Raw genomic sequence first — 17,012 nt, 5'->3', positions numbered from 1 at the left:
TACAGGAAATGTGATGCCTTTGGGTGCTATCGGAATTATAGTTTTCCAATCAGACACGAGATGCAACTACGCAATAATAAACAGAGGTGGGGCTTTCAAAAGGAAAAGCGTAAGTAAATCAATGTTCGAGCTGTAAATATTATCATATCATTATAAGCATTTGATATTCTCCGTGCAGTTAATACTTAGTTATGTATTTGTTTCTGCGCCTTCTCGTGTCATATTTTTCTAGTTCAAGTTCAAACCAGCGCTGGTTCAGACGTTGTGAAGTAGCCTACAGGTTAAAACAAAATTCTGCCACCCATCACATTTTGTTACCTGATTAGAAATTGCACATATCCACTGCACGTTTAATGTCATACTTTATCACTGATGGCCTAACGTTACTTTATATAGTAACGCATGAATATTACCGTTATCAAACGTGTTGCCTCCATGTGTCACCAATTTTGATAGGATCAGGATATAATTTAGACGTGTTTTTTCGTGTCTGCTATTAGGCTACAGCTATCAACACGTTTGACACTGTGTGTATATGTGGGGTCAATAATTATTATAATAATATAAATAATATGCTGGTGTCCTTTTTGTAACAGCTATCAAAATAAAGTAGGCCTATATATGACCAAGCTAGATGAAAAAAAAAACTTTGCTGTGGCAGTAAATAAAAAAAAGTAGTGTACTTTACAAATTTACTTCTCTACATTTCAGAGTTAACTATTCTACTTTTTACTGCACTTACAGTATCTGTCATTTAGTAGTTACTTTGTAGATTGAGATTAACAATGAAAATTATAATCAACAAATAGGCCTACATTTTATTATTGTAAGAATGACTCTTTTTTCAGACTGTTAGTCCCCAAGGGGCAATTCAAAAGCTACTCAGCAGTATGTAAATAATGTATAAACGTAAACATAAATTAATTAAAATGAGCTCCACTCAGCTGCAACATAAAAGTCATAAACACATTATTCAATAATACTGTCATACACAGTAGCCTACATTATTCTAAATTTATATTTTTATATTTATGAATTTCATACTGAATAGTTTACTCAAGTAAAATTTTCAATGTAGAACATTTACTTGTAACATAGTGTTTCTACAGTGTGGTATTACTTTTTTAGGAGCGAGTACTTCTTTCGCCACTGCTTTAAATTGCCAAACAGAAGGTACTCGTTTGCAATTTTAACTTCTCAAGTCTTTGAAGGCAGCATCAGAGTGGGCGTGGTGGTTTGTGATTGAGAGCTATGAAGAGCAGCTGTCGTCTGTGCTGTTGTCATGGAGATAGCCGACTAAGGAGGGTTCAAAGGATCCTCATGAAAATGTTTGACTAAATTATTATTCATCATCAATCATATGTATTCTCCCCACATAATGGTATGAATGCTGTATCAAAGCCTTCTCCACACAGACATTTTAACTTGTCACCATGATCACAATCAAAACATATTTTTCAAAATATATTTTTATGTTTTTCACCTACTTATGGCACTGAGAAGTATTTATAAACAACAATAATTACAAAATGGCTTACAAATCAGTGGTCATAAGACAGGAATGCATGTAAAAATCCTCACATCTAATCATCATGCATATTTCTTCTCATATCACAAATGTACAAAGCAGGTAAACATCTGCTGTGGGAGTTTAAAAACATAAAAGACATGATGTTGTTTTTTTTGTTATATTACTTTCAATGTTATAGTTATATGGGCTGAATGGTCCCAATCTTGTGAGATATATTAGAAGTTAAAGGCATCTATACTGGATTTCAACTCATATACAATGTTCCACAAACATGCTGTGTTCTGTGTCACTGATTAACATCCACACAGAACATCCTCATGCATGAAGGAGGAATGCAAAATGGACAATGAATTCAAAACAACAGTAATTCATTGTGAGAGGAAACCGTGTGATTTCACGACCTGTGTAAAGACTCCATGTCTAATAAACCAGGTAAAATGCATGATTCTACACGCTGGCATGTGCCTGAAATGTCACTGACGTGAGCACCGTGGGTGTAAACGTAATTATTCTAGTATAAACTTTCCAACAAACAAAAACAAAACAAAAAATCAACTAATAATGTTGATCTCCATTAAAGCACCACCTTTGTTAAAGTGCTGGGTAGCTCCTACTGCAGCTCTGACCAATCACAAGCATATTCAGACAAAGTACATGGACCAACACATTAGACTGTAAAACAACTGTTAGAATATGTGAATCGGTGCCCTGACACATGATTTATAAAATAAATACAGTATTGTTAAACGGAGCTAATAATATGAGCTACTGCTCATATTACACACAGACACACACACACATTCACACACACACACACACACACACACACACACACACTCCTCAAAAATGACACACCCTTATACACAAACACATTCTCTGTCTTTATAACAGATTGCACATGGTTGGCTGTGGACGTGGTCCCAAGGTTGCTTTCTTGATGAAGCAGTGAGACGTTCAGCCTGGACACTCTTTGAGGTTGACCGGACCAAACGCACCAGACAGCCTGTCGAAAGAGACCGAGTCGCTGTTGATCCTCATGTCCTGGATGCATCCCACAAAGGACGATGTAACAGGGAGCATCTGTTGCATTGGCATCTCTGCAGCAGAATAGTACATGTGGTGAATTTGTGGTATGTGTGAATAAAGTAAAATTAAACTAAGTAGATTAACTCTCTGATTAACACTCACCAGGAATGCCACCCACATACAAGGAGTCTTTGGTCAATGTTGTAGTGGAAGATGGTGGTCCAATTTTGTAATTGTCGATTGTGTCCACATGCAGTTGCACAACATTTTTCCTCTTGATTACTAGAAGACACATGGACAGTGACTTAATGCAAACAATTACTCGTACCAGTGCCCCAATAGATACTAAAAGCAGTTTTAATTTGTCTTGAATTGTCTTTTGTCATGTCTTTTCATTACCGTGTGCATTATACCTGAAATTTTATGAAACATTCCATCACATAAAGAAGCTTTGGGCTTCACCGACACCGTGAATTCCCCTTTGCCATTGTTGGCCTGTGCCACTACCTGTAAATGGGAGCATGTCCAAACACAGTGCTTTCAATGACATGTAGTAACACACACTTTAAGTAAAGACACCGTTTCAGTCAGGGTTAAGTGTAGATTTGTTCAGTACTGTTAAAGTCCCCAAGACAAGGCCAGAAAAGTAAAAAACAAAAAACAAAGTCAGGCTTCACCTCTCCTTTGAGCATGTACACAGTGAGATAGTGGCCCATTGCAGGCCCATACTGGTTCCTGCTGGAATCACCAACATGTAGCAAGAGTCCAGTCGGACTCCGCGGACGAATATTAAAAAGCAGCTCAAAGCTGGAGCCCACAACAAAGGAGTCATCTGAAAAACAGAATACAGATATCATTATTGGCTGTCATCACCGACATTCTTATACAAATCATAATTTAGACTGTAAGTAGGAAAATAATGAGGAGACAGCCATGAAATGAACATATCATCGAGACTCTTTTTTTTATGGGTCTCATAGTTTCTTTGAAGGAACTGACATGTAAGTAATTTCCTAGGAAGTGTCTTTGAATTCTAATTAGGTACTAATTATAGAGAAAACGGAGACAGTGCTTCTTAATTAATCAATTCCAATTAATATCTAGTGTGTAACACTGAGTCTTTTACTCAGTGCACAGATGGTAAGTTCAACATTCTAAAATGTAATTGTTGTACACTAGCATATGGGAAATTTAACACATATTGTATGTACAACAAACATTTCAAAAAGACATTACTTGGTTTAAATAGACCAGATAGTCAGTTGTTCCAGTACAAGTCTGTGGATATACATCATTACCCACTGCCTATAACATCCACATTTTTTTATGAAACTCTAATTTCCATTTTTTTCACACTCAGTCATTTAAACAGAATTAGTATCAAATTGAATTACATTTAAAGACCTTGTAAAAATTCAATCAAGCTGTTATTACACAAAATGAACTATGCAACCAATTAAAATCATAAATACAACACATGTAACACGTTTGGATGCTGACTAGGCAATCATTAAGAAATCACTAGATCTGTAAAAAAATAAGTTTATATATTTTCTGCAATCTGTATAATATTTCTGTGAGAAATTAATGTTTGTATTGCACACTTGGAAGAACCTTTAAAATTCAAATATGATCACTCACAGTCCTCTTCTTAGACAGGAAAAAAAAACACTCATGTCCATTGACATGTCAACCTTAGCACCTTTCCAGATATGTCTTTAGTTTACAATATTAGTTTTTACTTGTTAGCATTTTGTATCATTCACTTGTTTAGGAGGCAAGTTGTGTGGATGCAGTTGCATTTCCTACTGATCGCCGACAGAAGCTGATAGAGATCGATATGGTGGCTAGAACTGCTTCTGTAGTATTGTCAGATTGTTATCAGAAGGGTGTACTCACTGATGATAACATGAGCTCCATTCCCTGAGAAATAAGCTCCTTTTTGTGTCTGTCCCTCAAAGCAGGGGCCAGCAGCGTGGTTTGTGGCTGGAATTGAAATTGGTGCTCCATTCATTTTAAAATTGCGAATACAGCCAGACACACTTTGCTTTGGAAGGGCCTTCAACTGAAAGTTAAAAAATAATAAAACATTACAAAGACGTCACATGTGAATGAGTTGTTTGAGTGTGTGTGAATTGGTGACTGAGTACATTCTTTTTTTTTACCTTCAGTTCTTTGTGAAGGGACTCCGGGGCACTGCCCAGGTACACAGGTGACACAAATTTCTGCATGGATGTCAACTCAGCATTTGTAAGCTGACCATCCTGGGCTCTGATCCCATCTACAACCAATCGGAATTTCTTCTTCTCCAAACTGAAAATGACCTGCAGGCGACATTTTCACCATATGCATAAAGAATGACAAAGCAGATTTGCTCTATCATGTAGAGTGAGTGATGCCATGGTAGCATCAAAATACATTAGATTAGTATGACTCGTGTTGAGTTCACTGACCGAGTGCCACTTTCCATCATTGTACTTCTCCCTGTTGAAGATCTCCTTCTGTTTGCCCACAGACAGTCTGATCCTGCCTTTGGATATGTATAAAGCGAGATGAGAGCGCCCTTCTCTGGTAGCAGCAAAGAACAGCAGGCCCTCAGGAGCTCGAGTCCGGACATCGAGAGAAAAGTGGGGCCTGGAGAGGATAAAGACAGACGCCATCTTAGTGTTTGTGTGTGATGGCTCTGCCATAATATAATGTTTTGTTCTTCTTAAGAGGACAAACTCAGCCAAGCAAACTTGTCATTTAGAAATCTTCCAGCATGTTGTGTGTGCATGCATATGAAATGGGATGTAAGACAGGTTACTCACCTGGGCTGCAGGACCTGTAGTGGAAGGCTGTAGCTCAGGCTGCTGACAGGGCCGCTCATGCGATATGCATTTTGAACCAGGGCTGGTAATGCACACGCTGATAGACTCTCATTTATCGCCTGCATCACAACATCCTTAAAGAGCAAAAACAAACGAGACCCACTCAGCACAAGGCACAAAATTGTCCCTCTTATCAGAGTTTGTGCACGTATATCTAGGGAAGTCTCCAACGGGGTTCAACTCTGTCAATAAATAAAGATGAGAGGGTAAGACAATGTATAGAGGTCAGAATGACTACAATACTATACAAAAAAAGTCTATACACAGTACTAAATTGGGGGTCCCAAAAACAGACAGTGAAACTAAATATCTTCCACATAGGTGAGAACACACGCATGTTGTACACTAAATAATTGAATGCAGGGCATCAACTAACGGTTCTGTTTTTTGTTCTTTTAAAGATTAATCAACTAAAATATTATGTCAGCAAACCACTCCAAAACCTAAATATATTAAGTTTACTATCATAAAAGGCTGAGAAAACCGGCAATCATTTCCAGTTGGAAAGCTAGAGCCAATCCATTTTTTTAATTTTTGCTTTTAAAATTACTGTCAATCTACTACTCCATTAATCAACTAATGCTTTTATGCAGACCAGATGTCACCCGAAGAGGGTTAACAATCAGAATGTAATGGTTTATATAAAAAGATGCTTTGTTTTGGTTATGTTGAGGTTTTTACTATCATATTTTGAGTAGAAGCACAACCCCCGCAAACATTTTGTTTCAGACAGGTGTGTTGGTATGTTGGTTTCAACATAGTTAGGAATTTTAAATTGTGCTTGTTCAGTACAGCATACAGGAGAGATGTTGATTATATGATTTACGTGATTTCTGTTTGCCATACACTCCAGTAAAACAGGGGTGAACTTGTAATAGAGTTGCAGAAATTATTAAACAATAAACAGACTCAAAAAACGTTTTTGAGATGGCTCATTAAGTCTTGATTAAACACCAATCATGGATAAAGGAACAAAAAAACATTAAACACGGTCTGATCTGTGTAATTTCATGATATGGATTATGACCAAATTTCACATCCCGGTCTCTTAAATATTTTGGCTTTCTGTTACTCCTTTGATTAAACATTTCCTTTCAGTCTACACTGTTAGAGTCAACAGATTTTGCAGTTATATGGACCAATGCAGCAGGTTAGATTTCATTATTCAGGCCACGTATTGTGGGTCAGGGGTTGTTGGAGAATGGATTGTGGTGGTGATACAGCCTATGTTAGTTGGATGTTCCAAATCAAATGCATAGAGCTTAGTAAATTATGACGGGCATGCAAGATCCACAGTGATCTGAAGAAATGCGATCATGCTTTAATGATGTGTCTGAACACGGTAAGCTCTGCTAGGCCTCGCATATTTCACCGTGAGGCCGAGCTTAGCTGGGAAAACCAACCAACATTTTGTCTCAGGAAATGCTTACAAAACTTCCAGTTGACTACATCATTTATTATAATGCAAATCAGTGTTTCTCGACCTTTATGCTAGGGTGCCATTCTGTGTTTCAAGAGATAGAAGACTGATACATTTAGGTTTGGTTGTTAAGTCAAGATGAGTTTATTTAGTAATCAAATCTCACATGGGTTTACTGGCCCACATCAGGGAGGGTTTCCATTTAATATGCTTTTTAACTTTAAATATTTCAAATTTGTGTCCCTCTATGTCAATAAAAGTAGAATGTACAAATATGTCATAACCAAAGTCACGGGCCAGATAATGTTTAATGATTAGTGATATTATTTGATAATAATGTTAACATTTATTTTGTTTTATAATCAGGCATGTTTGTGTCTGAGTGTTTCCATTAGGTCTGACAACAGTAAGTTAGAGAGCATGTGCTTCTGAATGACCTTAGAAAGTGGTTCATTACTGAGTTAAAAGAAAGAAAGAAAGAAAGAAAAGAGACATGAGTTGATTTTAAGCTTGTTATTCACAAGTTTGTAATGAATGGATCTTTAAATAAAATAGACAGATACAATACATTTAGTAATTCTTATGATTATTGGGAATGTTCATGCAACGTTTTTATTTATGTACACTGCAGATGAATGAGCTCGTGCATAGGCAACAGGACATTGTGCTTCAAGCTGCCAGTTTTTCATGTCAATAGTAAGATTCTTGTCAGCATCAGCAGGTCTTAGGGCTCCTTCTTCTTCATTTCTGAAAACAAGGCAGCAAAATAGAATGTAAACAACGTCCACAAAGGAAATACTACGCAATTATCAATTTGCCCTTAACAATAGTACTATGCAGCAGTTTTACTGCACAAACGTAAACTAAGTTAAAAAAGGGAAAGAAAAAGATGGGTATGACTTACTGCTAGTGAGTGGAATCAATCATCAAGTCACCATGTCCATAATGTACATGCTAGTTTTGATAGTTACACCTTTAATTAAGATGGATTGCTCTAGTCGTAATCCAATAATGCCACTTAATTCAAAGAAAAGAGAACCGAGTGGATTTGCATTGGAAAGAAAATTCAATTATGCAACCATAGGACTGGTTGTTCTTCTTAAAACAATAAACAAACACTCACTTTCTTCGAGGCACGGTCCAGCATCAGTTGAGCAAGACTGTCAGCAGTACACACATCAAGCAAGACATCTCCAGAAGCCCGGAAGGTGCTGAGGTCCTCAGCCTTGCACAGATTGTCGGGCCTGCAAACACAACAAATTACACAGAGATAATATATTATATATAAACACCATACGTCAAAGAACATAGATATTTGGTGATCAAACAATCACTTTGTAACATCAATAATGTGCTTTCTTGCAAGTGCAGAGGGTGTGATGCAGAGACGGTATACCTAAAGCCATACATCTTTGATAATGGCCATGGCCCTCAACAAAATGCAGCCTAACACTGGAGCATTATTTAGCGTGAGATAGAGTCCATAGGTTCTGTAGTTTCACATGATATCAATATTTAACTCTAGCTTTAAAACAGAGCTTCTTAAAAAAAAAAAACGCGGCCCTTTGCTGCACATCATTCCCCCTCTCTCTCCTCTTTCATTGATTCACTGTCCTGTCAATAAATGCCTATAAATGCCCAAAAAATAATCTTAAAAAAAAGACAGATCTCTGGATTTTATGAATCAATATTGTAGCATTCAAATAAAGAATAAAATTTGAATCGAAAAATCTTTGTTGTTTTTAAAAAACCCAGCCATGTTTGCATTGCAAAGTGAGGAAATGTTACCGTCTTGTGTAGAGGTTGGAAACGCATCCTTTGAACTTCTCTTTTCCCAGGAAGACGGAGCCACCTGTGTCAGATATGGTACTTCCACTCTGGCTTTGCTGCTGACCCTCATCTTCATCATCAATAAGCAGCTGAATCCTGTTTGGAAAAATCATCATGGTGTTGTTTTGTATACTAGCTTTAGATTTAAGCAGGTATTGAGTAGTTCTGTTTTTACTACATAGTATTTGACAATGTCTATTTTTTACTAATGTGGAACTAAGCCCATGTACCTCCTTGTCAGTGAAATAAAATTAAAATCCCACCAACCTACTAACTAATGTGTACATTTATGTTCACATTATTTATAAAGTGTTTGAATGTAAAACATTCCTACCTTCCACCTCCTCTGGTTACAGTCAAATAATGCCACTGGCCATCTTGATATTGTTTGTTGGATTTCCAGATCTTGTCGTTGAAATTGAGAATCACATAGCCATTTTCCAACACAAGAGTCAACCCATTAGTCTGGAAAAGAGTAGAAAAAAGATAAAAGATATTAAAGTTCTTCCCACTTTCTCTCACAAATCCTATCGCATAAAGTCCCAATTAAAATATCAGATTTCAAAATAGATGTTAAGGACTGACCAGCTGTTTGTCCTGCAGAATGAGACCCTCATTCTCTGTGCTCTTGAATCCAAGGGATACAGTTACGTCATTGGCAAGACTAAAGCCTGCAAGGTCAGCTGACAGCGAGCTCCCCAAGCTGAACTCTGCTTTACGAGAAATCTAGACAACATCACACATCCGTTAATTAGCTGACTCACAAGTGGGGTTTGGGCAGTGATATGAATGCTGGTAACAGGCTTGGGAGGCAGAGGTTAACGTCCTACCAAGGAATCCGTTGGACAACCTTTGCTGATGCCCACTTGCTCTTCAGCAGGTTTAAAGTTGCCATTCAGCTTTACATTCTTCAAGCATCCTTTGAATGGCTGCATGGTGATGTTATCTCTGTGAAGAGAAACAGTAAAATCAAGTTACTCTCGATAAAGTGGCAAAAGTTTTAACTCACAAGAAACAATAATCAAATGAAAAATTGATAACCACGTACCTTTCCCTCAAGTCCCGCGGGGCACCACCAATATAGAATTCTTGAAATGTGTTGTGGTCAAACACAGCTTCGGCTGAGGCCACTTCATTTTTGTCCAAGCGGACTGACATTTTCCCCTTTGAAATAAGGATTAGGATTTCTGCCCAGTCCCCTGGCTAAACGATAGAGGAGCAAGATGCAGCTGAATTAATGATTCTGGATTTACAAATGTTATACGGTTGAGTTATTGTAATTGTCAAGAAATAACATGATGAATAACACGACAATGACTGCAGACAATGACTGCAGAAAACAAAACAAAACCATCTTACCGGGAATGTTTTCACATTATTTTTAGCTGGTGCTTGAAGCAAATTGCTACGCAGGAAAATCACACCCTTCTCTATCGTCACGGTGAAGTAATTGTCCTATGTTGCGAGGGAAATATAGTCAAATTCTTGCAAACAGTACATATAGTTCTATTCAAAATGTAAACAAAACAGAAGATTTAGAAAGCAACCTTATGAACAATAATTTACCTCACTTCCGATGTAGAAGAGCAGACCATTTTCTGAACGAGTCAAGATGTTCATATTGATGCGGATGGTGTTAGGTTTTTTACTATCCATGAGCACTTTGCCATATCCCGTGCCTTCATAGTAGTCAGAATCCACTGGGATTACGTATCTGGATAGAAAAATAATGTTATACAAAACGTATTGCTGCTGTATGCTGAAATAATTTTACAGGACTACAGAAAAAGCATAGACACATTTCTTTCTAATGAAAGAAAAAGTCATTAGTTTAGTTATTCCCAACACTGATTATACTAGGACCTACCTCTTGCAAGGAGTCTCTATATTGATCCCCTCTGCTTTTTGGAAGTTGTAGAGACTGATGACTTTGTCATTAAAAGAGGAGAACTCAATGCAACCTTGGTACTTAGGGTAGTTGAGAGAAGCTGGTGGCTGAGGAGGAGCAAAACAAGAGATGTAATTAAATAGAGGTAATATAAGTTAAAAATAATGGTATTGCTGTTGTCATTTCCTTGTTGTTTACAGTGAAGTTGTCAGGGTAGCCTCCAACGTAGAAAACAGTATCACTGGGACTGAGGTCCAGGAGGTTCTTGTTCTCTTTTCCTTGCATGTATTCCTCATATCTTCTACCAACTGGGTTTGAGGTGATATCTTTGGTGAGGATCATCTTTGCATCTTGGTAAATCCTAATTCGGAAGAGAGAAAAGTATATCCACATATACATATACAACCCATATTATGTTGGGAGACAATCAAATATAAATGTAAAAAAAATGTTAAATGCAAATAAGAAATTATATCATTTAACAACACTCAAAAAACAATTGGATGCGTCAGAACCGCGTCAGATTACCTGTGTAGCTCCACTCTATCAAACTTGGCTGGCTCAGATGAAGACATGGTGATGAAATCCGTTTTCATCTCATGCTCCACTCCGTTAAGCTTGTAGACACCGTACAGCATGTTGCTCCTCAGAACCATACCGATGTAGTTCTTAGAAGACTACAAGACACAGTTTGTTAATGCCTTGGGTACATACAAATTAAATCTCTATATTAAACCAGTCATATGCATTTGGAGTCCCTTACATCTCTATTGCCAAGGTACAACACAAACATGTCTCCATTGTCTTTGGCCTGTCTGCGTCTGCGTCTTCCATCACCCCTGCCTTGAGGTCTCTGCAGCGACAGAGACAGGGCCGTGTAGGCCTTCAGATCCTCCAGATCCTTTGGCGCACGCATCTCCACGTAGCCTTTGCCTGTGAACTTCATCGGGATCACAATCTGGAGAAAAGACACGCAAAAAAGGGAAATTAGATCAAGGAAAAAGAAGGGACAAGTTGGTTTGATTTGGGCTTGGTTATGGCTGTATATGCAGAGTGAGACCTCACCCTGTTTGCTGCGTCCCGAGCTTGTTCAATGAGCTCTTTGAGCTTTCTGATGTCCACAGATATGTTGCTAAATGGTGAGACCTGCGAGGTCAAGTTCTCCACCTCCGAGATCTTATCATTCAGAGATGGGATGGTTTTCAGCAAGTCCTTCACTGAAAGCAGAAACAACTTGTAATGTGTAGAAAGCATTATCTTTAATTCCTAAACCCTAAAGTACAGAAAGAAAGTGTTGCCTAATGTGCCTAAAGACATGTTTTCAAAATCTCACCTGACCGGTCCACATCATCCAACACACTGCTCAGGTTAGAGTGTACCGGAGAGACACTGATATTGCCAATTTCCTTTATGATGTCATTCAGTTTGTCCATAGTGGCTTCGGCTGTGTCATTGCTAAAGATGCCTTCCTCTTGGCTTCATCAATCATACCACCAATGTCATCTGATTTGACAAAATTAGTGATTAGGGGAAATATGAACCTTGTCAATAGACTCAAAATCAAAATCAGTTAAATAGTCCTGCTAACGCTATAATGCCTTGACTTGTTCTACCTCTCTTGATGCCGTTTAATTGGTTCTGTGCATCAAGCAGGTCTTTCTGAAGAGCTTTCTTCTTCTCATCAGCGTTCTTCAGCCGTTTCTTCAGGTCAGTAATGTCGTCCGTAGCGCCTAGAAAAACATGAATTAGTGACTGAGCTTTTGGGTTATTCTTAAAAACAACTGTTGAATGGTAGTGCTAAATACCTTGAAGGTCTGTCTCTGCCTCCTTTGCATTTTTCAGTAGATCATCACCAGTCTTCTTAAGGTCTTTTGCTCTTTCTGTGAGCTTCTGATTTTTTACATTCTATAATAAGAAAAGAAATATTTTAGTTAAAGTGAAACTATACTCTAAAATAGTTTCATATACAGTACACATTTATATTCATAGAAGCCTGTACAGTTTCATTATGTTAAAGGTATCACGTCTGTGACTTACATTCAGGGCATTGTCGGCAGCACCTTTGGCCTCATTGGCTGCAGCCTCAGCAGCATTAATTGCATCTGTGATGTTCTTGTAGGCGTCAATAGCGTCTTTGGCGTTTCGCACCTCAGTGCGTCCACTTGCGTTCTTCACAGCACTGTAATACAGGATAAGAAGGTGAGAAAACAAACCACACATGGACACATGGAGAAGGACTGCAAACGACAGACATCTTAAAAACTAAGCAGACAAGGCTTTAACAGCACTGAACCAGCAAGGAGGTCTTCCATATCATTCACCACAAACAAGGTTTTGCTTAAAGGTGCTGTAGGTAGGATTGTGAAAATTAAGAACTTTCTGCTAAAGCCCAAACCGGTCTCCTAAGCCCCTCCCCCCACAAGCAAGAATGAATGTGTGTGCATGAACAGTGAGAGACATGCAGTTAGACACCCCGTATGGCCCTGGGTGGTACATCTGGACAGGGAGCGGTTGATTTTGCGAATTGCACTACAGGCTGTAGGTGGTGTCGGAGGAGCTGGATTTTTTTAAATTAATTAATTACCTGCTTCATGTAGTTCTACTCGAAAATATGTGCTGTATTTTAAATGTCCTGTATTTTATATAGCCCTTTTCTAGTCTTAACAACTACTGAAAGCGCTTTTACATAGTACAGGAACCATTCACCATTCACACACGTGGCCTTCGATGGCGCAGCATCAGGGGTAACTCAGGGTTCAGTGTCTTGCCCAAGGACACTTCAACATGGGACTGCAGGGCCAGGGATTGAACCCCCAACCTTCCAATTGGCAGGCAACCACTTTACAACTGAGCCACAGCCGCCCAACATAGGGTCAGTTTCAGCACATATGACAGAAAGTTAGTTTCATAGGTCTTACCTACTGCACGTTTAAATGGATTTATTAGACCTTGAGTTATCATGAGATTGCGTGTCTTCATTATGTGCACAAAAGACCTACTCCTCAAGTTCCTTTGCCAGCTTGTTAAGTTCTCTGGCATGATCCTCTGCAGCGATCACAATGCCCTCCTTGGCTGCGGCTTTGGCAATCTCATTCACCTTCTCGGTCAAGTCAGTCTTGGCACCATCCAGCTGTGCTGCCAGCTGTTCGTAATCCTACAGAGGAGAAGGAGAGGTGAGTGGGAGGAAGGTACTAATGACTGCAGGAAATTCCTTTAAGCTTGCTGCAGAGCACAGCGAGCAATAAACATGGATCATTATCTGAGTAGACGGCATGTTGGGACCTGACAGCTCGATCGTGAGATGAGGCCTTTTATTATAACATAGCTACAGTGGGTCAAAATCTTTTGGCTCATGCTGAGAAGCAACAAAATATGAGATATATTCAAGTGTTCTGAGTACAGAGAATATTTAAGGAAAACAAAAAAACTTACCGTTTTGCTGTCAGATAGCATTTTCACCAAATCCTCTGTTTTCTGCAACTCATTTTTGGCCATGGCAATTTGGTCCTCAACTGTCTTCCGCTCCTTTTTTAAGTCATCGATTTTTTTCTGTAATGAGCACATGAGTACGTTCAGAGTGTGGAAGGCCCGTAAATAACCTACAGGGCATTTTTTACTTTATTAACATAATAACGTAATATAACCTTAATTAACTATAATTGAATAAACCAATCCATCCCCAAACATTATTTATGCAATGCTTGTGAAACAAATGCATGAACATATTTAACATATGACCCCCATTACAATTTCTTTCCTCACTAACCATTAACCAACAAACCCACGTGTTTCTCATAACTGATTAACTAGTTGACTTGTGAGTTATACCTGCAACAGTGCCAGTGTTTGAGCATTAAGTCCATTCTGGGCGTTGGCTTTTTTCAGCAAATCCCCTGCCTCCTTTAAAGCCTTGTCCAAGTCTTTCAGCTTGGCCTCGTAACCCTCCAGAAGGCCTCGAAGCTTCTCTGCTGAGGCTTCATTCTGGTCACACTGCCTGCTTACATTAGCTTTGACATAGTCTAGCACTAAAAAAATAGAATAGAATGGATTAATCAACATTTGTTTTGCAGTGATGTTTAACTTTGATAAAGCAATTCTGGGGGGGTTTGGAAGAATTGTCTGTCAGCTTCTACTGACTAAGTATAGACTCGTACATTTCTTGGCCTCGTCTCTTTCTTTCTCAGCAGCTGCCTTCTGAGGGGTGAAGTTCCTATCCTCCATCTCCTTCACCATGCGCTGAGCATCTGCTAGCATTTTAGACAGGTTTTCATTGGGCACATCACCACCGGTGCCTGTCTCCTTCAGTTGGTCGAGCAAAGCTGAAAACACACACACACACACACACACACACACACACACACACACACACACACACACACACACACACACAGTCTGTCAGTCAGTCAAGCACTTAAAGTCAGTGCTAATAAATTGTACTGGATACTATTATACTACCTATAAAGATAAACTATTGCTGTAGAATCTACATCAATATCTACGTTGTAGATAAACAAAATATAAATGCAGAAAACTGAAATAAAAGTACAGTATGATGTCAAAAGAAAGTTATAAAAACAATATATTAAGACAGTAAAAGACAGGACAGAGTTGTGCTGCTGAATTAAATGTTTACCCTTGATTTTCTTGAGCATGTTTTGAATCTCTGAGTCCAGATCTTTAGCCCTCTTGTGGGTTTTTTCGATATCTGCCACCACCTTGTCAGCATCAGCAGCCCTCTTATCTGCCTAAATAAAAACACGTACCAACAATACACATTTATACACGCATTATTACATGTTGATATTTTAAGAAAATGCTACATTAGATCTTGTCTCCATCGCCCTACCTTGTTTTTGAGGGTGCTGATGTCATCTGACAGAGTGCTCACGTCGTCATCCAGTTGGTTGACTCTGGACTTTTGGGTGTTGATGGCAGAGCTAAAGCTGTTGACAAGAATCTGCAGAAAGCAGAACAGCAGAAATGTAAATGAAGCTGCATAAAGGAAAACTCAGATGTTGTGGGTGGTGTGTTACAGCTTGACCGCGATTGGGGCTGTGTTTAAATTACGCTGTCCTTTTTCACTCATGTATTACGAATGCACAAAGGATGCAAACTCAAATTAAGTGGATGTAACACGGACATTAGGTGGGAATGAGGAACGACAAGTCAGTGCATCAAGCACTGGCATCCAGTGATGTGGTCTCTAACTTGTGTTGACACACAGCCTTTGGGACAAAATTCACTGGGATTACTTATCAGCAGGAACAGCAAATGTTTTAAAAAGCACACCCATCCTGTGTTATACTGTTTGTGTGTGTATTTGTCTGAATATGTGTGTAAGACAAGGACATTGTGCAAAGTTTAAATGATTAAAAATTAAAATAAAACACAGATCTCATTGTGCTTGTTATCATGAATTTTCACTATTTTACATGATTACATGGCTTTTGTGTCTACACCAAAACTATGACTCTTTTAAATATCTCCAAGTGCTCTTCACCTTGTCTTCACCCCTATCTTTAGTTACGGTGCTAAGTTGTAGTACACTGACATTTTACCTTGGTGTCTGTTATGGCCCTTTCCAGCTTCTTCAGCCTGTCCTGAGAGGACGCACTGGCAGTGGCATTGTCCAGTTGAGTCTTGATCCTTCCCAGCTCATCATCCAGCTTCTCCAGATCTTGTAGTAAAGTCTGGGCACAATTATCACACTCTGGAATGCAAAAGAGTATTTGATCAGCAAGGGGATCATACTCAATATATTGTAAGCTGCACACCACAGCATCAGACCTCATTTCTTTTTCTTAAAGCGGCCATATTATGATAATTTTCAGGTTCATAATTGGGTTGTACCAGAATAGGTTTACATGGTTTCATTTTCAAAAAGCACCATATGTTTGTTGTGCTGCATATTGCTGCAGATCCTATTTTCAACCTGTGTGTTTATGTCTCTGTTTTAGCTACAGAGTGAGACATCTCACTTCTTTAAAGTCTTTGTTGGGAGTTAACATCACCAAGCTACTGTTTTTCCTACTTTGGTCAGTACAAGGCAGGATTAGCTGGGAGACTTCTTCTAAATGATGGGCACTTGTAGAATACCTGCAGAACAGGAACATGGAAGTAGTTCTTATGGAGATTATGGTGAACTAGTGTGTGTTTCCGTTGAGAACAAGCTAGCATGCTAGCGCTATCATGCTACGGATAGCCACCCCGTCTCAGCTAGTGACGTAGAAAGCCGTGGAGATTTTTAACAGCTCCCCCAGAGATTGAAGGCAGAGGACATTCAGAAACCTGTATCTCACTCAAAACACAAGACACAAAACAACCCCCCAAATCCCAGAAAATGATTTTGTTTTCATGATATGGGCACTTTAATTCACCTTGGCAGTGCTCATCTGTGTTTGTGTCTCCTGGCTCCAGGCTGTTCTTGCAAACTAGAGAAACACAGAA

At 38.8% G+C, this 17,012-nt stretch overlaps 1 protein-coding gene across 1 annotated transcript in view; it reads right to left on the bottom strand.

The window, feature by feature from the left end:
- Nucleotides 1-1,484: 1,484 nt before the first annotated feature.
- The window catches only part of LOC116698492 (laminin subunit alpha-3-like), a 58,039-nt gene continuing 42,511 nt past the window's right edge, over nt 1,485-17,012 (bottom strand). Inside the window, 34 exon segments of the mRNA XM_032530426.1 lie at nt 1,485-2,628; nt 2,720-2,839; nt 2,971-3,064; nt 3,235-3,389; nt 4,457-4,622; nt 4,723-4,881; nt 5,011-5,191; nt 5,368-5,501; nt 7,971-8,091; nt 8,636-8,773; nt 9,012-9,142; nt 9,263-9,403; nt 9,508-9,625; nt 9,726-9,880; nt 10,037-10,132; nt 10,244-10,391; nt 10,545-10,672; nt 10,764-10,926; nt 11,094-11,242; nt 11,329-11,523; nt 11,631-11,782; nt 11,899-12,021; nt 12,024-12,068; nt 12,179-12,295; nt 12,371-12,470; nt 12,603-12,744; nt 13,565-13,719; nt 13,998-14,114; nt 14,394-14,590; nt 14,720-14,884; nt 15,199-15,310; nt 15,412-15,522; nt 16,124-16,275; nt 16,943-16,996. Of these exon segments, the coding sequence (XP_032386317.1) occupies nt 2,486-2,628; nt 2,720-2,839; nt 2,971-3,064; nt 3,235-3,389; nt 4,457-4,622; nt 4,723-4,881; nt 5,011-5,191; nt 5,368-5,501; nt 7,971-8,091; nt 8,636-8,773; nt 9,012-9,142; nt 9,263-9,403; nt 9,508-9,625; nt 9,726-9,880; nt 10,037-10,132; nt 10,244-10,391; nt 10,545-10,672; nt 10,764-10,926; nt 11,094-11,242; nt 11,329-11,523; nt 11,631-11,782; nt 11,899-12,021; nt 12,024-12,068; nt 12,179-12,295; nt 12,371-12,470; nt 12,603-12,744; nt 13,565-13,719; nt 13,998-14,114; nt 14,394-14,590; nt 14,720-14,884; nt 15,199-15,310; nt 15,412-15,522; nt 16,124-16,275; nt 16,943-16,996 (4,577 nt within the window). The 3' untranslated portion in view covers nt 1,485-2,485.

Source organism: Etheostoma spectabile, chromosome 12, assembly GCF_008692095.1.
Source record: "Etheostoma spectabile isolate EspeVRDwgs_2016 chromosome 12, UIUC_Espe_1.0, whole genome shotgun sequence".
Lineage (NCBI taxonomy): Eukaryota > Metazoa > Chordata > Actinopteri > Perciformes > Percidae > Etheostoma > Etheostoma spectabile.
Note: the sequence above shows the minus strand (reverse complement) of the source record. Positions and strands in the feature narration are given on the sequence as shown.